Source organism: Hypanus sabinus, unplaced genomic scaffold, assembly GCF_030144855.1.
Source record: "Hypanus sabinus isolate sHypSab1 unplaced genomic scaffold, sHypSab1.hap1 scaffold_548, whole genome shotgun sequence".
Taxonomy (NCBI): domain Eukaryota; kingdom Metazoa; phylum Chordata; class Chondrichthyes; order Myliobatiformes; family Dasyatidae; genus Hypanus; species Hypanus sabinus.
The window spans coordinates 258,257-282,980 of NW_026781409.1; the positions used below are offsets into that span (position 1 = coordinate 258,257).

Genomic DNA, 24,724 nt, shown 5'->3' on the forward strand with positions numbered 1-24,724 from the left:
GACCGACAGGCAAGCTCCTGTCCATGACAGAGTTGCCGATGGCCCTCTATTTTTCTGAGCTCCATGTACCTATCCAGGAATCTCTTAAGTAATCCTATCGTATCCGCCTCCACCACTGTCGCCGGAAACCCATTCCACGCACTCACCACTCTCTGCGTAAAAAAACTTACCCCTGACATCTTCTCTGTACTGACATCCAAGCACCTTAAAACTATGCCGTCTCGTTGTAGCCATTTCAGGCCTGGGGGAAAAAAAAGCCTCTGACTGTCCACACGATCAATGCCTCTCATCATCTTATCTAGCTCTATCAGGTCACCTCTCATCCTCCATCTCTCCAAGGAGAAAAGGCCGAGTTCACTCAAACGCGCTGCCTGGCGGGCTTTCAGACGTGTAAACGGCTGAGGTAACAATCACGTCATTCCACCCCCACCGTCACTATCAACAGAGTATTTACAAACTACGTTATTTTCATTGATGCGAAGAGATGTCAATCACTGGTTACACCCAACTGCAGAGGCGGACCAGCCGAGAGGGTGGTACCACCTGGGAGACGGGTCTCCCGCTCCCGTTCTGAACTCACTGTCAAAGTGGAACAAACTTCAAACTAAATGTCCCCCTTTTTTATTTATCTCCATTTCCCTCTGAGGGAAGTTGGGGGCGTTTGTGAACCGTCTTCTGCAGCCGGTGTCTGATGTATGTTTGAGAAGCAGGAGGAGACCGCTTGTCCATCGGCTTGCTGACGGCTCCCCGGAGTGGGAGAGATCCCGCCTGAAGAAGTAGGTTCAGTGATCTATTCTGATCATTATGATCTTCCAGTGATACAGTTTTATCCCTTGCAATCCTTTTGCTCGGATCCTGTTTGTGGAGTTCTCAATAACTCTCTTGTCTATCAGAGGAACTTCATGTCTTCCTTTAGTTGCACGGATTTCGCTTTTGAAGTCATCACACCTTCCAAGTACACTTTCGCCACAAACAGCGGCCTGTCTCAATCCACACTTGCCAGATCCACTCTGATACCACCAAAATTGTGCTTTCTCCAATTCAGAATTCCAACCCACGGGTCAGACCGAACCTTCTGTATATTTAGGTGCATATTATTGGCATCGTGGTCACCGGATGCAAAGTGTTACTATGCACAAATTTCTGAACCCTGCCCTGACTCATTCCTTAATAGCAGATTCAGTATTGCACGCTTACTTTTGGGCTTCTGCGTACTGATGAAGGAAAAGTTCTTCGACACACTTGACAAACTCTATCCCACCTGGTCCATTTACAGTATGAGATTCCCAGTCATTATGTGGAAAGTTAAAATCACCAAGTGTAACAACCTTAAGTTTCTTGCAACAATATACGATCTCACAAATGTGTTCCTCTAAATCCCTAGGACTGTCGGGTTGTCTTTAATATCGCCCCATTTCCGTGGCCATACCTTACTTATCTCTCATTTCCACACGGAATGCCTCATTAGTCGGGTTCGACAATTTGTCCTGACGGAGCACTGCCGTGACATTTTCTCTGACTGGTAACGCCACCCCTCTTTCATTAATCCTCCCCGCTCTGAAACGCCTTAACTAATTTTATCTCGAAATAGCTGTGCTGGATGTGGAATGTTTGAGCTGAAATTCGCCCTGCAGCTGACAGCCACGTTGACAAAGAGGGTGGAGCCTGAACCTGGCTGGATCAAATTCACAGCCAGGGATTGGCTGAATAAACCGGAGAATCTCCGCTCAGCGAGTTGGAAAAGTGAGATCGACACGGAAATCCAGACAGAAACTTCTTGCGACGGTGAGGGAACGTTCACACAGCCTCTGTAATTCTGTCTGTTTTTGCTGCATTTGTCCTAGTCCCCTCTCCTCCCGCTGACCGACCTGTACTAGGCTGGTGAGGAGGTGTGGGATCAGAACTGCGGAGGGCTTCATTTACCCCGGATCATCCGGACCTGCCCATCTGTAATGAGCGACTAACGCATTCTAACCGAATCGCCCCGGGAGCAGCAGCACCGCCTGAGTTCTCGGTGCATGATCGGCTATCCAGGACCGCGATAAACCCCGGCCGGTACCAACATCAGAGGTAAATGTTGTCTCCGATTCTGCAGATCAGTGAGCGCTTACAGCGGGGCTCGGCTGTTGTTCGGAGTGTGAGGGAAAACAAGGGGAGAAGGGAGTTCTGACACGTTCAATGAACCAGTTGTTGACCAAATGCATTAAAAGAAACGACGTCGTCACCTTCAGTCAGACACATTTTCTAGGGCGGTTTGTACTGAGTCGGTGCGGAGGAACCTTGCTCACGGATAATGACATCCAAAATGTCTCTCAGGGCAGGGCCGGGTCCCTTCTCCGATTTCTCTCTCTCTCTCTCTCTCTCTCTCTCTCTCTCTCTCTCTCTCTCTCTCTCTCTCGCTCTCTCTCTATCTCTCTCTCACACACACACACACACAGTCTGGGGTGAAGTTCGTTTTGTATTTTCTTTACTTTTAATTGCCATCGTGCACTCTGTCCCTCTCTCTCTCTCTCTCTCTCTCTCTCTCACACACACACACACACACACACAAAATAAAAAGTCACCACTCAGAATAACAGAGCGACCGTGAGAGTTTACTGTTTTACTGTCCGGGACGTCGCAGTGGAGAATGCCACAGAGCAATTTATTTAATTAACTCGCAAAATATGATATTAAAATTTCAAAAGATGGGAGTTTGGTGTAAAATTAAATGCTGGAATCTCACAACATCTGGTAGCAATTGTAACAAGTAGTCATTCAGATTGCAGACACTGTGGGACCTCTTCTTTTCTCTACCATCTGGTGTTTGTTGCTTTATTTTCTGTAACAGAAGTAATTAAATACAATATTAAGCCAACTTGGTGCAGATTAAGAGGAGTGTCAAACTGGTCTGTTTGGTTTCAGCAGAGAATCCGCCCTGCGGACAGGCAGCCGCTTGACACAGTGAGTCTCACAAACAGCAACCCGGCCCCTCCCCCGCAGCTACTAACTGAGGTCCGCCTGATTCTCTGATACGAAATTGGAAGAAAACGACTTGAAAATATATCCACACGGAGACTGAACATTCTTGGTGAATTAGGTGAGAATAATTCAGCCTCCGATATTTATTTCGATCTTTATTTCAAATCATTCTGTGCTTTGGATTAGTGATCAATAGCTCATTCGCTCCATTTTAACCCCCTTCTGTCCGCGATTGTATTTGTGATCCTGCAGTTTCCTGTCAGCGCCATTGAGATTTTCCACAGTTTATGTCAAGATTAAAAACAGATCTCTAACCAGGGTTGACGTTTTCAAAGTAAGCATGTGAAAAACCTATTCGGACAACACGAGTTCCATTTCCAGTACTTGTCACTTCAGATGTTTGAGACAGTGTTTGCTGTGGGTGTTTCGAAATGATCACGCTGACATCCTGTAGCAGCAAAGATTTTGATTCCTTTCAAGGCCACGGGAGACAGTAAACTGCGGGTGTGGGCCGGTGGTGGGAAAAGGTGGTGTGACCGGTTACAGAAAGAGGCAGGCGGCAGGCGGGATTGCGGAGCGAAAACCATGATTTCATTGCAAGGGATAGAAGGCTGGATGGGATGAGTGGCCGATTTCTGCGTGGTATATTTACAGTAAAGGTCTGACTCCAGAGTTATTGGAAAACAATTTAAAAAGTACGGACTATCTCTCATGCAAAATACCTGTCTCTGAACCAAAAATAAACATTGCAGCAATTAAATCAACCAGAGTGCTAACAGAGTTTATAAGCAACAATGGACCCAGCACCGATCCCCGAGGAACCCAGTCAATGGTCTCCAGTCAGAGGACCAAAAGATTTTCTACCGCTTACTGGCTTCTCCCAGGAAGCCGATGCCGAAGCTATGTTACCATCGCTTCCTTAACGTTAAGCCACTGAGGCTTCTTAACTAACCTCCGATGTGGGAACCTGCCGAATGCCCTGGTAATTTTTTCTAAATGATTCAAATTATTTTTCATTCGGTGAATTACCTCTTCCTTTACCCCCGGAGCAGGAAGTGTCACGGTGTTCCAGTCTGATAATTCATGAACAACATTTTTGATTATTCGCGCACAGTTGCACTCAGACCCCACCCACTGCCTTAGTGTGTTTACAGAATTCACGTTTATATACCCTACTACTGCACCCCTTTCGCCACGAGAATTATCATGATCTGGCTCTGTTTTCCCCGCCCTCCCTCCATTCACACAGTTTTCTGAACTTGCCAATTAGCGTCCTCTCCGTGTTTCTCAAAATCAAAACCCTACTTTTTATTTTGTTCTTCTTCGTGTCAGCTGTATGTTATGCAAAACTGTATCTAAACTCTTCTGTGTGTTGATATGGAGGCCTCGATAGAATTTTTTTACTATTCCGAAATCGTCATATTTGAGTTGGGCCTGTTTGCGAATACGGAGATACGGCTGTAAGATGCCCGGGTCTGGGTGCTCATTATTACAGATCACACGAACGCTGTGAAGGAACAGCAGCCCAAAAGCAACGATGCGACGTCGACATTAAGTGAGGGTTCCGAGTGTTTTCAATTTTGATATAAATTTGATGCAAAGTGGGTGTGATTGTAAATCAATGTCAGCAGGGAAATGATGCTGCGACAGGAGTGAACACCAGAGAGTCTGCAAGAGATGTTTGAGATTTGGAACAGTTCTCTAACTGGGTGTTACAACTGCAAAGCAAGCGTGCAAAGAGCTGTTTGAGTTGGAACATGAGTTCCCTTTTATCAGAACTTGCCGTTTCCGATAAATGTTCGTTGTTCTCTCTTTGAGAGTGTTTATTGTGGGTGTTTTGAGCTGATCTCCTGAAAGTCCTGTAGAAGCAAATACTCTGATTCTGTTCAAAGGCTCGATACACAGCAAACAGTTGGGGAGGTGGGGGTGTGACCAGTTACAGAAAGCAGCCGGCGGCATTGCGGAACGAAAGCCATGAGTTCACTGCTTGGGGCAGAAGGCTCGGTGGGGTAGTGGCCAATTTACTCCTGCTATGTTTATAAGAAATGTTCTGACTGCAGGCTGATTGTAAACCAATTTAAAGAGGTCGACCAAGCCTCAATAGTTTTCTTTACTTTTCAAAAAGGGAAAAATAACTATTTCGAGGATGATTGTACTGGCGTGGATGTTATGTAGCCTCTTCCCTGATGGACTGATGTGAGTGGGACAAACAATCCCGGACTAGGGTGTGTGGGACCTATGGTACATTTTCCACCACCTTTCTGTGAATATGTGCTTGATGGCAGGTCGGTCTTGCTCAGGAGTCTGGATTCGCAATCGGGTGAGCAGAGTGGACAGCAATGGTCTCAGCACAAGGCTGAGGGTCACAGAGGTTGACGATGATGGGAAGCCAGTACCAGTTGTGCACTCTGACTGTCTGTCGTCTGTTGGTTAAGGAGTCCACCACCCAGTTGCACAGTGGTGTGTTTAGACGGAGGCGTGGGAATTTGTTCACCAAGGTTTGTGGGACAACAGCGTTGAATGCCGAAATGAAATCCAGAAACAACGTTTTGACCTAATTGTCTTTTTTAAGGCATATCAGGCCAAGGAGAATGAGAGATGCAATGCCATCTGCCACTTAGCAATTCAGTCGGTAAGCATACTGGTGAGTGACCAGTGAACAAGAGTGACCAGTGAGTTTTTGATGTGTGCCGTTATCAGCCGATCAAAGCACTTAATGCTGGTTGGCGACAGCTCCACTGGGCAGTAGGTCACTTTGTTCCGAATATGTAGAGTTCCGTGGTACAGGGATAATGGTGGTTGATTTGAAGCACATGGGAACAGCAGCCTGGATGAGTGAAGTGCTGACGATAGCTGTGAAGACATCAATGTGCACATGTACACTCTTTCTGTGATCTCAGTCTGGATGCTTTCTGGCCAGAGTCCTCATTAACTTTGCTGTTACCGACATTGGATGCTCAGCTCTGAGGGGGGTAGCTTTCCTAGCTGGCTTGTGTTGTGTGCTTCGAGGCATTGCTTGGAGTGCCAGTGAGGGGGTGTCATTGGTACAGTCAAGCCTTGTGTAGTCTGTAAACCCTTGATGCCCAGCCACATACACCAGTGTTCGTTTCCCAGGGTTAGTGAGTCCAGCCTTGTGTAGTCTGTAAACCCTTGATGACCAGCCACATACACCAGTGTTCGTTTCCCAGGGTTAGTGAGTCCAGCCTTGTGTAGTCTGTAAACCCTTGATGCCCAGCCACATACACCAGTTTTCGTTTCCCAGGGTGAGTGAGTCCAGCCTTGTGTAGTCTGTAAACCCTTGATGCCCAGCCACATACACCAGTGTTCGTTTCCCAGGGTGCGTGAGTCCAGCCTTGTGTAGTCTGTAAACCCTTGATGCCCAGCCACATACACCAGTGTTCGTTTCCCAGGGTGAGTGAGTCCAGCCTTGTGTAGTCTGTAAACCCTTGATGCCCAGCCACATACACCAGTGTTCGTTTCCCAGGGTGAGTGAGTCCAGCCTTGTGTAGTCTGTAAACCCTTGATGCCCAGCCACATACACCAGTGTTCGTTTCCCAGGGTGCGTGAGTCCAGCCTTGTGTAGTCTGTAAACCCTTGATGCCCAGCCACATACACCACTGTTCGTTTCCCAGGGTTAGTGAGTCCAGCCTTGTGTAGTCTGTAAACCCTTGATGCCCAGCCACATACACCAGTGTTCGTTTCCCAGGGTTAGTGAGTCCAGCCTTGTGTAGTCTGTAAACCCTCGATGCCCAGCCACATACACCAGTGTTCGTTTCCCAGGGTTAGTGAGTCCAGCCTTGTGTAGTCTGTAAACCCTTGATGCCCAGCCACATACACCAGTGTTCGTTTCCCAGAGTTAGTGAGTCCAGCCTTGTGTAGTCTGTAAACCCTTGATGCCCAGCCACATACACCAGTGTTCGTTTCCCAGGGTGAGTGAGTCCAGCCTTGTGTAGTCTGTAAACCCTTGATGCCCAGCCACATACACCAGTGTTCGTTTCCCAGGGTTAGTGAGTCCAGCCTTGTGTAGTCTGTAAACCCTTGATGCCCAGCCACATACACCAGTGTTCGTTTCCCGGGGTTAGTGAGTCCAGCCTTGTGTAGTCTGTAAACCCTCGATGCCCAGCCACATACACCAGTGTTCGTTTCCCAGGGTTAGTGAGTCCAGCCTTGTGTAGTCTGTAAACCCTTGATGCCCAGCCACATACACCAGTGTTCGTTTCCCAGGGTTAGTGAGTCCAGCCTTGTGTAGTCTGTAAACCCTTGATGCCCAGCCACATACACCAGTGTTCGTTTCCCAGGGTGAGTGAGTCAAGCCTTGTGTAGTCTGTAAACCCTTGATGCCCAGCCACATACACCAGTGTTCGTTTCCCGGGGTGAGTGAGTCCAGCCTTGTGTAGTCTGTAAACCCTTGATGCCCAGCCACATACACCAGTGTTCGTTTCCCAGGGTGAGTGAGTCCAGCCTTGTGTAGTCTGTAAACCCTTGATGCCCAGCCACATACACCAGTGTTCGTTTCCCAGGGTTAGTGAGTCCAGCCTTGTGTAGTCTGTAAACCCTTGATGCCCAGCCACATACACCAGTGTTCGTTTCCCGGGGTGAGTGAGTCCAGCCTTGTGTAGTCTGTAAACCCTTGATGCCCAGCCACATACACCAGTGTTCGTTTCCCAGGGTGAGTGAGTCCAGCCTTGTGTAGTCTGTAAACCCTTGATGCCCAGCCACATACACCAGTGTTCGTTTCCCGGGGTTAGTGAGTCTGAACCGAAGGGCACAGAAACAATAGAGCAGACAGATCGAATAGACCTGCGAGTTAACCTCAATACACAGAGGCGGTGAGTACCTGGAGTGAGCTGTTCAGTGTTTGCATCACTGGTTATCTACCTCGGGTTCAGTATCCTCAACGTGTTTGGAAATTCACACTCACTGTCGCCTGTGAGCAGCTGTATATTAAAAAAAAAACACTCAAGATGCTGGAGACCGGAAATCAAATCAAAAAAATGTTCAAAGCCATTTCGATTCAGGGTGTTGGACCTGAAAAATCATCTTTCCACAGATGATCTTTATCTGTTGAATATTCATTTCGTTTTCAGCTTTTTAGTACATTGCTTTGGAAGGGGTTAAGTCTCTTGGGAAGCGAAGTTGAGTGGAATTGGGAAATTGGGTTGAAACCTATCAGGTTGAATCTGTGTTGATGCCACCCAATGTGGAAAATGGGAAAGATGTCCTAAACTCTCAGTGTGGGCTGTGACCCAGTAAGGTTGGGTCCCGGGATAGATGCCACTAATTTTTTAACCAGATAAAATTAAGTCGGGGATCAAGTTTCCCGGGTTTATGAAATGATCAGTTAGAATTTCTGTTCTGTGGTCAGATATTTGACTCTATAGTCCCTTTGGAAGAAAAGCAGGGAATTGAATTTCCAATTCTGTCCCTCGCAGGGTGAGCCTGTGATTAAACATGGTGTTTTTTGTTTGCACCGGTAGAAATAGAACAGAGTTTCAGAATTCAATTCACATTTGGAAATTCCCCCTCACTCCCACCTGTCTATCTGCCAGTGGGAGTCAAAGTGAAACTCAAGATGCTGGAGATAGAACAGAACATGGAACAGTGCATCACAGGAACAGGCGCTTCAGCCACAATGGTGTGCTAAACCAGCTAAAAAAGAAATCAAGCCCCCCCCAAAAAATAACTACACAATATCTTACACAATATCCATATCCTCTCGATCTTCCTCACACCCATGTGTCTTCAAAGACTCCGATGTATTGTCTTCCACCACCACAACAGGCAGCTCATTCCATGTATTCACCACTCCCTCCCTGAGTAAAACAACTTACCCTCACATTCCATTTGCATCTACTCCCTCACACCTTCATTGCATGTCCTCTGGTATTAGACATTTCTAACCACTGAAAAGATACTCCCTGACTACTCTGTCAATGTCTTTCACAATCTTACAAACCTCTAACAGATTTCTCCTCAGTCTCTGCTGCTCCAAAGTAAACAACACAGGATTTCCAGTAAAAACTGGGTAATATTTGTAACCATTCTGACGAAAGGTTAGGAAACCGAATTGTTAACTTGGTCCTCTCCCCACGGCTGTTCCTTACCTGCTGAGCATTTCTAGTGATTCCAGTTTCTCTTTATTACACTCACTCTGGAACATGTTAAATTTCCTGTGAATGGAGCAGTGCAGCTGCGCTCGTTTTGTGATAGTAGGACAGTAATGAAATCAGATCTTTTCCCTGTAAATTATCCTGGTGCCAGTTATCTGTCCTTTTAATCCTGGACATCTGTTCAGTACAATTGTTGATAACAAGGTTCACAAAATAAGCCAGGAAAAGATGAGCTTTATGCATGTGGAGCATGTTATAGCCCTGGGCCTGTGTTCAGTACAGTTCAGAAGGATGGTGGTTGTGGTGGGGGGGGGGTGGTGGGAGTGATTATTTATACCTACTAAATAACAACAAGCCTGGATACATTGGGAATGGAGAGCATGTCTTGATTAGCCGGAGTGTCTGGGATCTGAGTGCAGCCTCAGAATAAAGAAGCTTCACTTTAAAACTGAGACGAGACCAATTACTTTAGCCAAATGTTGGTTGATCTGTGGAATTCGATGCGACAGAGTGCGGTGGAGGCTATCGTTGGGTACATTCATGTTCTGATTTGCGAAATAGGTTGAGTACTGTCGCAGGGAAGCAAGAATACGGGGTTGGAAAAATAATCCTCCATGATTGATTATTGAGCAGACGAGAATGACCGAATCACCTAATTCTACTCCTATGTATTATGACTTGTATCTTACACCATGACTGAGCCCCGGTATGTGTATCCCATCACAATCAAGAGAAAATCTTCATCTGCTGCGAAGCAACACACACAAAATGCTGGAGGAACTCAGCAGGCCAGGCAGCATCTATGGAGAGAGTCGAGTTGACGTACAGATGCTGCCTGTCCTGATGAGTTCCACCAGCATTGTGTGTGTGTTCCCTTGTATCCCTTGTTAGGTTTTGTAAACTGTGAGGGACAGTTCCAGATTTCTTCACTCGGATCATTATATATGCATTCAAGATTTAAATTTCAGTTTAATGCTTGGTTCTCCTTTGTGTTGTTAACGTGCTTCATCGTCTCTCTGGTTAAAGTTAGACCTACAGTGAGAGATTTACTGGAAGAAAAGCCCACAACTGGAAAGAAATCACAACTAAAGACAAGGGAAGATCAACAAGTGCCCGAGTGCTGAGAGCATCAACTGGAGAGAACCCATCTGACTCAGAGTTTCCATTGATTCAGTCAGGAGAAAATTTGGTGAGTCTCATTTATTCAAACACCGGTCCTTCAGACATTACATATCTGTACCAAGGAAGGTAGGAAATAGCTGGACAGGGACTGAATACATGTAGAAGTGCCAGTTATTTCAGTTGCAATCACTGCAGATTTGCTAATTTCTGTCAGCATCCCAGCTCTGTGAAGCCACACACATTCCCTCACATTGCTTGCTCATTTCAAACTCTTATCAGTTCTGTTGTTTCGTTGCTTGGCTGTGTTAGGTGGCAATCATCTCAAAATGCGTTGAGAATTTTCTCCCTTTATGAGACCCGCAGCGCTTCCTGCTGTAGTGATTGCAGAAATGTTGAATTACCATGAATTGCAGCAACATGTCATTGACTCCTCTGTCTATTGCAAGCTGCAATGATACACTTGCCCTCGAGTATATCGTCGTGCAAGCCTCTGCCAAGAGCAAACCCTCTTGAAGCCAAATGTTCCAGCACCACATTTCATTCAGTCCTAACTCGCAAATGGCAACCAATAATTTACATTTACATAGCCTGGCGACATCAAGTAGTCTTCTTCCAATAAATTGCCAGAACCTATGAACCTGTGCTTAAACAGAACTAAGTTTTGTAATGTTCCCTTTTGACCCGGTACCAAAGTCACAGGTAATACCTTTACTTGACATGAACAAATGCCCTTGCAACCGGAATCAGTTTAAATTCAGTCATTTTTTGATGGGAGGCAGAGTGTTGGGTCAGATGATGAAGGAGATGATATTAAGGTAGATGCAATGTTCAGAAAGACTGTGGAAGTATTTGCTGTGGAAAGGGCATCGTGCAGTGAAAAGCAGCAACAGTTTCCCCTCTCCACTCCCTCTTTCAACCTCCCATTTTATTTTTGCTGGAGTTAATCGGGGGAGTTAGGAACTCGTTCAACTCACTGACCAGTGAAAGAAAAGCCTTTGTTCCATTCGAAGCCCAGCTTCTTCATAAAAAGTGGGATTGAAGTGTTATCGAGATGAACATGGGGCAATTCGTAACGAAAGTTTAAATCAGATCAGCAGCAGTTTTGAAGGACCGAGTGGTCCACTTATGCATTTTGTGTGTTGATTAGACAAGTTCTGACAGTTTAATTAGTGTAACACAATATAACATCAGCAAATTAATTATATTGTGGAACTGACAAGAAACATTACATTGATTAAGTATATACATTGGGATTGGTGTATTAATGTTGTACCCCAGCTGGTTGCGGATAGACCATGACTCATTCGGTGAGCTGGCCAGCACGGTACGGGACCAAGAGACGCGCTCCCCGTTCCCTGTTACTGACTCTACAGTCTCCTCATCTACCGCGTGCACCATCCCACTGCTCATGCGTCTCACGGAGCGCCATCACGCTTGCGCTCCCGTGCTGACATTTAGACGATTTAAGCATGCTGCGCGTGCCCGGTATCTCGTGTGAAGTGATGTGAGATTTACTTATCCCTCACTGGTGACAGCAAATGCCAATTTAGTATACCTACCAACGGGAATATGGGTTTCGTCATTAAGGAGTTTCCTCCCTAGACCCCACCACGCGTTTCCTAACCTGACTCTCGGGAAAGATCCAACAAGCTCGTTTTTTTAATGCTGCTCTTCCTCTCCAAGGAGTTAGCGGAGCTGCAATGGCGACAGTCGGAGTACAGGGGGTTTATTTCCTCTGAAGTGGCGAGGATGAAGAAGGCTTCAGTATATTTGTAGCGGACACCGGTAAAGTGTTAACCTACAAGTGCGGTGTTGAGTGATTTTGTGAACAAGTCACGATCTTACTATCTGACACGGTGGGCTGGAGGGACCCAGCGGATGCCTTTTGTTTGAGGTGTCTGGGTTTAAACAATGGAGTAAACAGACCCACCTTCGGCCAGCAGGCTCACCAAGGTGGTGTTATGGGGACGGATGCTTGGTGCATTGTTGCTCCCTGTCTGCATTAGCGATTTATCTGAGGAACAAAATGCAACAATTATAAGTCTGTTATTGACTGAAAATATTTATATTTATTATTGCATTTAGTTTATGATAAAATCGTTGTCCAATTTATGTTCAAACTCGATAGTCAGTCAACCATACATGAAAGCTGATGAATACAGTGAAATAAAACAACGTTACTGCACACCAAGCTGCCTTGTTGGAAACTGCCTATCCAAGATTTCACAAGGTCAGGCTCATTGTCTGAGTAGTATTATCTAGCCATCATCATCTCTGGTGTCCTCCCCTTCCTTTACCTTCTGTTTTACCATCATGGAATACTGTTTTCTCTTGATGTGGACAATTTATCTGAGTTTCTCATGAGGCACAGCAGATGTCCAGGTATCTCCATTTCCTTATGGATTTGCTGTAGTTTATTATGGTCCACACTGTTGAAGGCTTTAGAGTAGTCAATAAAACACAGATAAATACTTTTCTGGAAGTCTCTCAATTTCCCCATTATCCAGCGTAGGTTAGCAATTTGCTCTCTGGTGCCTCTGCCTCTTCTAAAACCAGCTTGTACATCTGGCAGTTCGGGTTCCATATATCGCTGGAGTATTGCTTGCACAATCCTTAGAATTATCTATCTAGCTTGTGAAAATGTTCAGTAATTTGAACAATCCTTTACATATCCCTTCTTGGGTATGGGGATAAAAACACATCTTAATCCAGCTTAAAGGTCATTGTTGTTTCTAATTTTTTTCCCAGATCTTCTGGAAAATTGTATGCAACACATTTACAGCATCATCGTTTAGAGTTTTAAACAATTCAACCGGAGTCCTGTCACATCCTGCAGCCTTATTATTGGCAATGTTTTCTATCACCCATTCGACTTCACTTTCCAGAATGCCTGACTCTAGATCGATGAGGGAGTCATTGCAGGTGTCTTCGCTGTTGGATCTTTCTGCAATTCTTCTGTGTGTTCCTGCCAACTCCCTTTGATGTCCTTTGCTTGTGTAAGGTCCTTTCCTTCTTTGTCTTTTCCTATGCTCATTTTACATGAAATGTTCCTTTGATTTCCCTAACATTTAACAAAAGATCTCTTGTGTTTCTTTTTCCAATTCTGTTGGCTTCTTCAGCTTCAGTGCATCGCTCCTTTAAGAAAGTTTCCTTATATTTCCTTGCTATCATCTTGAACTTTGTGTTCAGTTGGAGGTCTTTGTTCCAATCGTCATTTGCTCCCTGCAATGTAGGAGAGTGAGCAGTGACCTTACAAATATGGTTTATATTATGAAGGGCAGAGTAACTGACTCACTCCTTTATTTGTGTAATTCAGCTCATTGCCAGCAGGTGGAGCTTTCTGCCACCCAGACGGCAGATGAGAAGACGACAATCAACCAACCTCAGTCAGACTCAGAATGGACACAGGTATGTTCACTGAGCTCGTTCTCATTAAAACTCTGTCCTTATGGTGCACGTGTTGTCAAATTATCAATAGATCAGAGGGACAAACTTGGGCGATAAGGGGGCAAAAGCAAGTGCCATCAAACGGGGTCATTGTTCCACCTGGTAGAGCGACTTTGAGCACTGGAGCAATTCAGCAGCTCCAGCGCAGGGACCTAACAAGGGGAATGATCGAATTGCTCCCCTCACCACACAAATCTTCACCTGAGAGAAAGGAAAAGGAGCCCCTGAATAAGGTGGGAGTGGGTAACACTCAGACAGGAATACAAAAGTGGGCAATGTAACAGTCGAGAGAATAGATAGTATTTCCGTCAGCATTTGGTACGCCCTGATGTGGGAAATGCCTCCGACAGCCATTGAGAGAAACAGATGTTGTTTTCTGTTTGGAAGGGCAATGGTGAATTCTCCCCAGATTAACGGGTTGTTGCACAATGGAGGTGAGGGGAGTTCCCGGTGCTTGTTTTCTGTGGCCGAGTTAAAGAACGTTATATTGAGGGAGGACGGGCTGGGTGCAGGAGACGGTGAACAAGAGAAATTGTACACAGGGAATCTGCGGGGGGGGGGGGGCTACTGAAGCAATGAAATGTCCTTGGCGAATAGGATTAAAGTAAAACAAAATAATAAGTGGAGAGGGCACCGTACAAAATGCTGGAGGAACTCAGCAAGTCCGGAAGCACCTACAGAGAAAAAATAACCTTCAACGTTTCAGGCTGAGGATCTGTAAATTGATTTCAAAGTCATCTTGGGTACATAAAATGGAGTCAGCACTAGAGGAGCGTTGTTCTGGCTGAAGGTCCGTGACCAGCAGTGTTCGCAAGGATCACTGTTTAGCCATGCGTCGTGTGTGTGAATCAAATAGGTTAATCATATGATATACTGGGTGGACTTATTCGTTGATTTACAGAGTTGGAGGAGTTGAATAAATTTGGGACTGTTGTCAAAGTGTTCAGCATCCAGTTAGAAACAGGAACAGAGAGTCACCAAGTACAGTTTTGTATCAGTTCTTACAGTAGAGGACACTCAAAATATCCCAACACTGGATAAACAGGGGGCTCTAGGGGTAGAGAAGCTAACTACGATTCAAATCACGAAGGAAATGGTACTTGATAAATTAATGGGACTGAAGGTGGATAAATCCCCGGGACCGGATGGCTTGCATCCTAGAGTCTTAAGGGAAGTGGCGGTCGGGATTGTGGATGCATTAGTGATAATTTTTCAAAACTCGCTGGACTCGGCAATGGTCCTGGCAGATTGGAAAAATGCTAACGTAACTCCTTTATTTAAAAAGGGCAATAGACAGAAGGCTGGGAATCATAGGCCCGTTAGCCTAACATCTGTGGTTGGCAAAATGTTGGAATCGATAATTAAGGAAACAGTAACGGGGCATTTGGATAAACATAGCTTAATAGGACAAAGTCAGCATGGCTTTACAAAAGGGAAGTCATGTTTGACAAATTTGTTGGAGTTCTTTGAGGACATAACATATAGGGTAGATAAAGGGGAACCAGTGGATGTTGTGTATTTGGACTTCCAAAAGTCATTTGACAAGGTGCCATACCATAGATTATTACTTAAAGTAAAAAATCATGGGATTGAGGATAATATTCTGGCATGGGTGGAGGATTGGCTTTCTAATAGAAAACAGAGAGTTGGGATAAATGGTTTATTCTCAGACTGGCAGTTGGTGACTAGTGGTGTTCCGCAGGGGTCGGTGTTGGGACCCCAACTCTTTACAATCTATATTAATGATTTGGAGAAAGGGACTAAGTGCAACGTATCGAAGTTTGCTGATGACACAAAGATGGGAGGGAGTGTAATGAGTGCGGAGGACATTGAAACCCTGCAGGGGGACATAGATAGGCTGAATGATTGGGCAGATATTTGGCAGATGAGATATAATACTGACAAGTGTGAAGTCTTGCACTTTGGCAGGAAAAATAATAGAGCAAGTTATTATCTAAATGGAAAGAATCTGGAAAGTGCTTCTGTGCAAAGGGATCTGGGGGTCCTGGTGCAGGAAACACAAAAAGTTAGTATGCAAGTGCAGCAGGTGGTCAAGAAGGCAAATGGAATGCTGGCTTTTATTGCTAGGGGGATGGAGTATAGGAACAGGGAGGTCTTACTGCAGTTGTACCGGGTATTGGTGAGACCACACCTGCAGTACTGCGTGCAGTTCTGGTGTCCATATTTAAGAAAGGACATACTGGCTCTCGAGGAAGTGCAGAGAAGGTTCACTGGGTTAATTCCGGGGATGGGTGGGTTGATGTATGATGAGAGGTTGAGTAGATTGGGACTCTACTCATTGGAGTTCTGAAGAATGAGAGGCGATCTTATTGAAACATATAAGAATGTGAAGGGGCTTGATCGGGTGGATGTGGGGAGAATGCTCCCAATGATGGGTGAAACTAGGACTAGGGGTCATAATCTTAGAATAATGGGGTGCCGTTCCAGGACTGAGATGCGGAGAAATTTCTTCACTCAGAGGGTAGTGGGGCTGTGGAATTTACTGCCCCAGAGAGCTGTGGAAGCTACTACACTCAATAAATTCAAAACGGAGATAGACATTTTCCTGGATAAAAATGGCATTGGGGATACGGTGAGCGAGCTGGTAAGTGGACATGAGGCTGGGTTTAGATCAGCCATGTGATCTCCTGGACCAGTTTTTGATAGCCTGGATGGGTCGGAGAGGAATCTTCCAGATCTTTTCTCCTCAATTGGCAAATTGTTTTTCTTTCCCCCGGGTGATCATATGGGTTTGGGCGGGACGAATAATAAAATAAAATGGTTGGCATAGTGCCCTGTTGGTTGGCACTGCTGCCTTGTGGGATTCGGTGAAAACTAGAGTTAAGATCGGATCAGCCATGAACTTGTTGAATGGCGGAGCAGGCTTGAGGGGCCGATTGGCCTACTGCTGCCCCTATCTCTTATGTTCTTATGTACAGATAATTCAGGCAAATGTGAGCAGTTGCATTTTGAGAGGTCAAATTCGCGAGCAATGTGCACGGTGAATGTTGGGACTGATAATAAGATTGATGTACTGTCGGGTCTTGTGATGGATGTGCACAGCTCCCTGAAAGTGGCAGCACAATTGGTAGTGTGCTAACGATGAGTTGAGGTATTTGTTAAAGTTAGACTGCAACTGGATACGTGTTGGTTAAGTGACAATTTCAGTATTGTGCACAAATCGAGAATGATGTGGACGAGTTTCACCACAAAAACCTGAGGTAACAGGTTTAAGTTTAGATGCTAAAGTTTAAAGGGGATTTAGGGTGCATGTTTTCCACAGAGAGTGATCGGTGTCTGGAATGAGCTGCCGAGGGTTGGACTGGAAACAGATACTCAGCAGCGTCTGAGAGGCGTTTGAACTCATGAGTTGGCCGCGAACGGAGGGACATTGATCATGTTCCTGAAGATGGGATCGGTTTAAATTGGCATCTTGTCTGCTTACGCATGCTACACTCTACTATTTTATGTTCTATGACCGACTACAGATCTGAAGTCCGCCATCTCCGCCTTCCTGTCAAATTGTGAGGATCACCAACTGTTCCAGTTGACGAGTTTCTACATGGAGCGACTGGAGCAGGCGATTGAGCAGGGCGTGGAGGAAGTCAATTTCATGTTAACTCATGATCATCATTTCAATGAGCGAGAGTATCACGTAAGTGGTTGGAACATAGGCTGAGTGTAGATTCTAAAGAATCTATCACAAACCGACAGAACCGGTGTAATGGCACCTCTCGGCTGTGAAAATCCTGTAATGCTTGTGGTGAACATCAAGAAAAGAGTTTTCCTCTGCGAAAATACGGAACCTTTATCCGGAACCAATACAAGCCTCTCTCCAGTTTTCTTATCACATTCATTTATAGACAGATTAGGATACAGGCAATGATTGACTGGTGAATTTAGTGATATGATACTTGACAGACATTGCAAGTGGACAGAGAACCACTTTACACCACTCTCTCTGACATCACACCATGTTCCCAATGTTCGACCTTAATGGCCATTCACCAATCTATGTTCTTCCCATGACCCACGGGTTTCCCACAAATCAAATATATAGTGACTTATTTCTCAGCTTATTCTCAGTCTACCTTCAACCCCATTTTCAACTCAGGCAACACTGACTATCGTCTCTCATTTGAAATGCTGACCCTTTTTTGATCAATATCCCAACATGCCTCATGTTTCTGTTACCTTGTGACTTCCAATTTGAGTTTGTAATTACCACAGCATATATTGTTAACATGGGAAGTGCAACATTAGTGCCACTGAAAATATCTCAAGCATCTACAGCTAACATAGAATTACAAAGAAACAGCTTTCTAACGGTCCTCGTGCTACTGGTGTGCGTTCACCTATTACCACCCAGAATGAATATTAGTGAAGAGCCAGACACCATACCAAACACGACATCCCACGTGAGGCAGCTGACAATTTCAGTCCAAACTTCTTACACAACATTATCACCAGTCGGCTTTGGACTGTCACACATGCACAATCATCCTGAGTTTGCTGGCTGCTACTCACTGCCAGTTTCCAGCTGTTGGCTGGCACTGGACCCCTCATAGAGCCTGGCAGTGAAGGGTGAAGCTGCTGCTGTTCACCAGGGATTACCCTGGCGAAAATCAACAGTGAACCGGCCAAAGTTTCACCTAGTCATAGTCATCAAACCTTACAGTACAGCAACAGGCTCTTCTGCCCATCTAGTCCACACCGACCTATTATCTGCTTAGTCCCATTGATCTGAACCCGGACTGGAGACATCCAAAACTCCCCCATTGAATGAACGTATCCAAAATTATCTTAAATAATCAACTCGAATGTACATCGACTAATTAAGATGGCAGCTCATTCCGTGCTCTTCAGAAAACCTCTGAGTGAACAAATTCCCCCTCATATTGCCTTTCACCTGTCATCATTACCCTATGATCTCCAATTTCTGTCCCACCCAACCTCAGTAATAAAAGCATTTTAACTCTCACACTAACTCTCTCTATAGCTTTTTATAAACGTGTGTATCTCTTTCACATCTCTCATGGTCCTCCTACATTCTATGGAGTAATGTCCTGACCTATTCACACTTTCTCTATATCTTAGATCTTGGCAACAATCTGTATTTTATACTGCATTCGTTCAATCTTATTGATATCCTTCCAGGAGGTAGATGTACACATTGCTTCAAATTAGCCTCTGCAACATCAGTTTCGACATAATATCCCAACTTCTGTATTCAATATTTTGATTAATGAAGCCCCATGTCCGAAAAGCTTTACAAAGCCATCTACCTTCAATAACACTTTCAAGAAATGTTGGATCTGTACCTCTTTACAGGATCTCATCACACTTCCTACTTTTGTAATTGGTACCAGCGTGAACCAAGACCTGCTCATACTGCCCTGAGGACAGTTTCAGAGTCGATACAAGATATCACTGACCTTGGTAACACACCATCCAAAAATCCTGTTCTCGTAAATAGAATCTCCAGTCTATTCTCCTGATCATTGTAATCCCCGTCAGTGCATCTCAGCACTTCTCATCCCTTCCGTGCCACAAAGCCAAACTCAGAGCCAGAGGCATAATCAACGTGGCTTTCCTCTGCGAGGCCATACCCCGAAACAGAAAGCCATATACCTGTTATAGAGGGTGTTCTTCAGTGGCTGTCTATCCTCTTCTTACACATTCCCCCGCCTCCCCCGCTGACATCACCCAGTTGCCTGTGTCCTGTTCCCTTACCCCGCTGATGTCACCCAGTTGCCTGTGTCCTGTTCCCTTACCCCGCTGACGTCACCCAGTTGCCTGTGTCCTGCGTCCAGCCCCCTCCCTGTACAGTCTGTTTGTCAACCTCATCCCCCCGAGTGATCCCGGGTTCGTCCATCTCCAGCTCCAGTTCCTCAGCACAGTCTGTAAGAAGCTGCAGTTGGATGAAATTCCCGAAGGTGCAGTCGTCAGGGACACTGGAGGTCTCCCTGTCTTGCCGCACCCAATAGGAAGAGCATCCCACTATCTGCTTGGCATTCCCACTGTTATAACCGTGAAAAAAGAAAAGAAATATTACCCAAGATCTACCTAAATCCTCCGCCTCTCCTCACTGAGCCCTCCCTGACACGAAGTATCAATAACCTACTCTATCTCTGGCTCACTAACACTATGTCTGCTCGTTTTAAACCTTGCCAGATGGGTGTACTCTGCAATCTGTGGCATTCGGAAAGTCATGACTGACCACGCTAACTTCTTTTAAAATCTCTTTCCTGCAATGAAAACTTCAATGGCTCTTCAATCGTTGTCCTGCAAAATATGCTGGGTCAGTCCATGCTCAGGGTAGATTTGTACCCATCCCTCTGCTCCTTAATATATTTCCCATTGTTCATTACAGAGCGTGACTGAGCTCGCGGAGAAGGGAAACCGAGCGGGCGCTTCCAAACTCCTCCTGGATCTAGTGATGGAGAAGGGCTCCGGGGCCCGGAAGGTGATGTGGGAATCCTTTGTGAAACTACATCACCACTTACCGAAGCTGAGCAGAATATTGGACGAAATACGGGAACGAGGTATGGTGAACAATACACTGTGTGTTAGAGATGTAAATGCTGATGAATTTATAGTATTATATAGACCAGACTTCATGCAGGTTAATCTGTTTGAACAGTTGACGGCCAGTTCGCCTACATGGACACTGAGCGGGGTTTCTCTGAAGTGCCCGTGCCTCTGAAAGGTAAGTAATGGACTGGAAAGCTCAAAGCCTTTATTTCGCTCTGAGAGTCTGAATATGTCTCTTTGGAGGCCTGTTTAGAGACTGTCAGAGTCTGGGAGACAGGTTTTTGTTGTTATTTCACACTGAGAGTCTGACCACATGTCTTTACATGCCTGTTTAGAGACGGTCAGAATCTGGAAGACAGGTTTTTGTTGCTGTGGCTGAAGGACAGGAAGCAATTTGAATTTGTCACAACACCCGGCAGCTTCCCGATCTCGGGATCTGTACCCAGAGTCTTCTATGAGTTTGATTAACAGACATTCCCGTCGGCCTCTGTCCTGTTGCAATCGCTGTACCGACCTCTCCACCTATCTTTGTATCATCCGCAAACGTTGCCACAAATACATTTATTCCATCATCTAAATAATTGACAAACAATCTGAAAAACAACGGTCCCAATACCGATCCCTGAGGAACACCACCAGTCACTGGCAGCGGATCAGAAAAAGGCCCTTTTATTCCCACCCGCTGTCTGCTGCCTGTCAGCAATTCCGCTCCACGTGCCGGTATCTTTCCTGTGACGTCATAGATTTTTATCTGGGTAAGCAGGTTCGTGTGCGGCACCTTATCAAATGCCTTCTGAAAATCCAAGTAAATGGCATCCACTGACTCTCCTTAGTCCAACCTGATTCTTACTTCCAACTTGAAATCTAACAGAACCATTGCTAACTTATTTTGTCATTAGTCTCAAAGTACCTTGAAACTTCAACCTTAGTAAGAGACTCCAACTCTTTCACATCGCTGAGGTTTGGCTAACTGGCCTATATTTTTTCTTCTTTGCCTTCCTCCCTTCGTAAAGACTAGAGTGACAATGTCAATCTTCCAGTCCTCCGGGACCATGCCCGAATCAAGTGATTCTTCAAAGATCATGACCAATCCATCTGTCATCCCTTCAGCAACCTCTCTCAGATCTCAGGGATGTAGTCCAACTGGCCCAGGTGACTTTGCGCCTTAAGAGCTTTCAGTATGCTGAGAACTTTTTTCTTTTGAAATAGCAATGGCACTCACTCCTTTTGCCTGTCCCTCGCAGACCACTGCATGTTGCTAGCGTCCTTCACAGTGAGGATATATGCAAAGCACACATTAAGCTATTCTGCCATTTGTGTGTCCACCATTACTATCTCACCGACATCATTTTCCAGTATCAACTCTCACCTCCCTTTTACTCTTTATATTCCTGAAAAAGGTGTTTATTATCCTGCTTTATATTATTGGCTTTCTGCTCTCATATTTCATCTTTTTCCCTTCTTATCGCTTTTCTAGTTGCCTTTTGTTGGATTTTAAAGGTTGTCTATTAATACAACTTTCCCTCACTTTTGTTATCTTGCATGCCCTTTCCTTGGCTTTTATGCAATCCTTCACTTCCTTTGTCACCCATGGTTGCCTGCACGTGACACTTGAGAACTTCTTCCTCCGTGGGCCGTATCCATCCTGCAACTTGAGACCTATTCCCAGAAGCTTCAGCAATCTCCGCTAGTATCCTTCTCCAATCTACGTGGGTAAGCTTCTCTCTCGTGCCTCTGTAATTCACTTTATTCCATAGCGATACTGATACCATAAGTTATGCATCTCCCCCTCAAACTGCAGTATGAATTCAATCATATTATGATCACTACCAGTTCTGTGTTCTTTTGCATTAAGCTCCCTTATAAGATCCGAGCTATTACATAACACCCAATCAAAGACAGAAATTTCCTGAGTAGTCTCAAGCACAAGCTGCTCTAAAACGCTCTCTCGTAGGTATTCAATAAATTCCCTCTCTTGTGATCCAACTCCTGAAGTTTTTTTGGATTTTCTAATTCCCCGTGCATATTGAATTATGTCATCACCTTGATGACACGCCTTTCCCAGCTCCCTTTGCAATCTCAAACCCACACCTTCGCTACTATTTGCAGACCAATATAAGATTCCCATAAAGCTTTTTTAACCCCTGTAGTTTCTCATCTCCACCCACAAAGATTCAACATTCTCTAACCCTATGTAACCTCTTTATCAAGATGTGACTCCATCTTGAACCAACACAGCCACACCACCACCGACTATGCCTTCCTGCCTGTTTGTCGACAAGACGTTTATCCTTTAACATTAAGCTTCCAACTATGGTCTTCCTTCAGCCACGACTCAGTGATGCCCACAACATCATACCGACCAATCTCTAACTGCGCCAAGAGTTTGTCCACCTTATTCTAAATGATGCGTGCATTTAAATACAATGCATTTAGTCCTGCATCTCCACCCTTCTGAATTTTGTCTATGCGGTACAATTTAACATTTTGCTCTGTCTGTATTTGAACCCATTCATTGGCTTGTCCACCCTAACATTCATGTTAAACCCATCATCTACTTGTAAAACTGCTGGTTCATCCAAAGCTTTATCGTCCTAGTTCCAGTCCCCCGGCCATTTTAGTTTAAAACACTCCCAACATCTCCAGTAAATCTGCCCATAAGAATATTGGTCCTCATTGGATTCACGTGCAACCCGTGCCTTTTGTACAGGCCCTACCTGCCCCGGAAGTGGTAACAATTATCCAGAAATCTGAATTCGTACCCCCTGCTCCAAATGCTCTGCCACACATTTCTCTTGAGTTCCTGTTCCTCAGCTTTTTTCCTAACCCCCTGTGTTCTGTTTTCCAGACCTCCTCCCTTTTCTCTTCCTATGTCGTTGTTAACAACGTTTGTCTTGACTTCTGGCTGCTCAACCTCCCTTCTCAGGATATTGTGGACGCGTCCAGAAACATATCGGACAATAGCACCTGAGAGGCAAAGTATCATCGGTGTCCACAGAATCGCATACCTGTCTCCCTGACTTCAGAGTTCCCCATTACCGCTGCCATCCTCTTCAGCTTCCTGCTCTTCCACACATCATCGGGGAATTGCCTGAGGTCATTTACCAGCTCCTCGGAGAATTAGAGACTGTAGACCAGTGCGGGATGTGTTACATCGCGACTGGCTCAGCCTGGAAAAGGAAACAGAAATTATGTTCCTTTTCTGTGGCTCAGCACTGACAGCTTAATCCTAAAGGAGTCTCAAGAACATAGGTTAGACTGTGAGAGAAGTAAAAGTCAGTACAGCAAGTAAATGCCCCTCCCCACTGTTACCCTCTCCAGGGTTGCACAGTTCAGCAGAAGCTGAGCAGTGAAAGCAATGAAACCACTCTCTCCACAACACTCTCCTCTCCAGAATCACGTGTGCTCGCTGGAGCACCGGGGAGTCTGCAAACTACCAACAGAGGGGAGAGTGGAGACTTTAACAGCGGATCTGAGTCAGATCAGAAATGTTTCTGGGCCGTCATTCATCTTCAGACACTCTAATCTCTGATCTCCGAATTTCACCCAAACAATGTCTTTCACAAGATTTTTTTTTTATTTAAAGAAAATATGTTGTATGCTCCATGTTCATCAGATCAGGCATTGACAACCTATTTCTGTCCGTCCTAAGATGTTCGAAGGAAACACATGGAGACTCTGCGGGCACAAACTGAAACACTAAGAGTGAACAAGATCCTGATGAGGGAGAAGGTGAAGGTTTTCCAGCTGGTTGATCGATACGCTGAGCTCACGGTCATTTCTACTGTTCGAGATCGGACACTGGTGGAACATGAGCTGCGGGCAAGAGGCAGAGACCACGAGAAGTGGAAAGAAAAAGGTCTCCGTGGTAAGCTGGAAAAAATCCGGACTGATCAGTTATTCAAGAAGAGTTTGAATATTGAAAAATTGAAAAGATCTATCTTTAGAAACAAATCAGGGATGTCCGCAGCAGTGGCTGGAGTCCCAGGGATCGGGAAAACAACAATGGTACAAAAGATTGTTTACGACTGGGCCACGGGGAAGATATACCAACAATTCCAGTTTGTCTTCAGTTTCAAATTCCGGGATTTAAACTCCATTAACTGCAGAATAAACCTGAAGGAACTGATTCTGCATCAGTATCCTTACTTTGGGAATATCCTGGGAGAGGTCTGGAAACACTCAGGGGGACTGCTGTTCATATTCGATGGATTGGATGAATTCAAGGACAAAATCAACTTTGCTGATGGTCGGAGAGACACAGAATCACCGTACACAGATCCTGAAATCAAGTGCAACGTGTCTGACATTGTGTACTGTTTAATCCAGGGCAAGCTGCTCCCAGGGTGTTCAGTGCTGGTGAACACCCGCCCCACTGCGTTACAGTTATTGGAAAAGGCAAACTTCAGTGTCTGGGCTGAAATCCTGGGATTTATTGAATAGGAACGGAAGGAATATTTCATCAGACATTTTGAAGATCAGACTGTGGCCGGAGCTGTTTTCAATTATGTGAAGGAGAACGAGATCCTGTACACCATGAGCTACAACCC

At 45.2% G+C, this 24,724-nt stretch overlaps 1 protein-coding gene across 2 annotated transcripts; it reads left to right on the top strand.

Moving 5' to 3' along the window:
• The first annotated feature begins 1,657 nt into the window (after positions 1-1,657).
• LOC132389363 (NACHT, LRR and PYD domains-containing protein 3-like) lies at positions 1,658-24,628 on the top strand. Of its 2 annotated transcripts, XM_059961881.1 has the most exons (7): positions 1,658-2,070; positions 2,905-3,079; positions 10,098-10,260; positions 13,510-13,601; positions 17,129-17,295; positions 20,014-20,185; positions 23,827-24,628. In XM_059961881.1, the coding sequence occupies exons 4-7, from the start codon at positions 13,592-13,594 to the stop codon at positions 24,615-24,617; spliced, it is 1,140 nt and encodes a 379-aa protein (XP_059817864.1). In that variant the 5' UTR covers positions 1,658-2,070; positions 2,905-3,079; positions 10,098-10,260; positions 13,510-13,591; the 3' UTR covers positions 24,618-24,628. The 2 variants fall into 2 exon arrangements, with proteins under 2 accessions (XP_059817864.1, XP_059817865.1); XM_059961882.1 differs by lacking the exon at positions 1,658-2,070 and having other exon boundaries at positions 2,594-3,079.
• Positions 24,629-24,724: the final 96 nt, after the last annotated feature.

What these genes read in the sequence shown, in the direction of transcription:
- LOC132389363 (XM_059961881.1), top strand. An exon ending in TCAATGAGCGAGAGTATCAC is followed by an intron (nt 17,296 to 20,013) that starts GTAAGTGGTTGG and finishes TGTTCATTACAG; the next exon opens with AGCGTGACTGAGCTCGCGGA. An exon ending in GGACGAAATACGGGAACGAG is followed by an intron (nt 20,186 to 23,826) that starts GTATGGTGAACA and finishes GTCCGTCCTAAG; the next exon opens with ATGTTCGAAGGAAACACATG.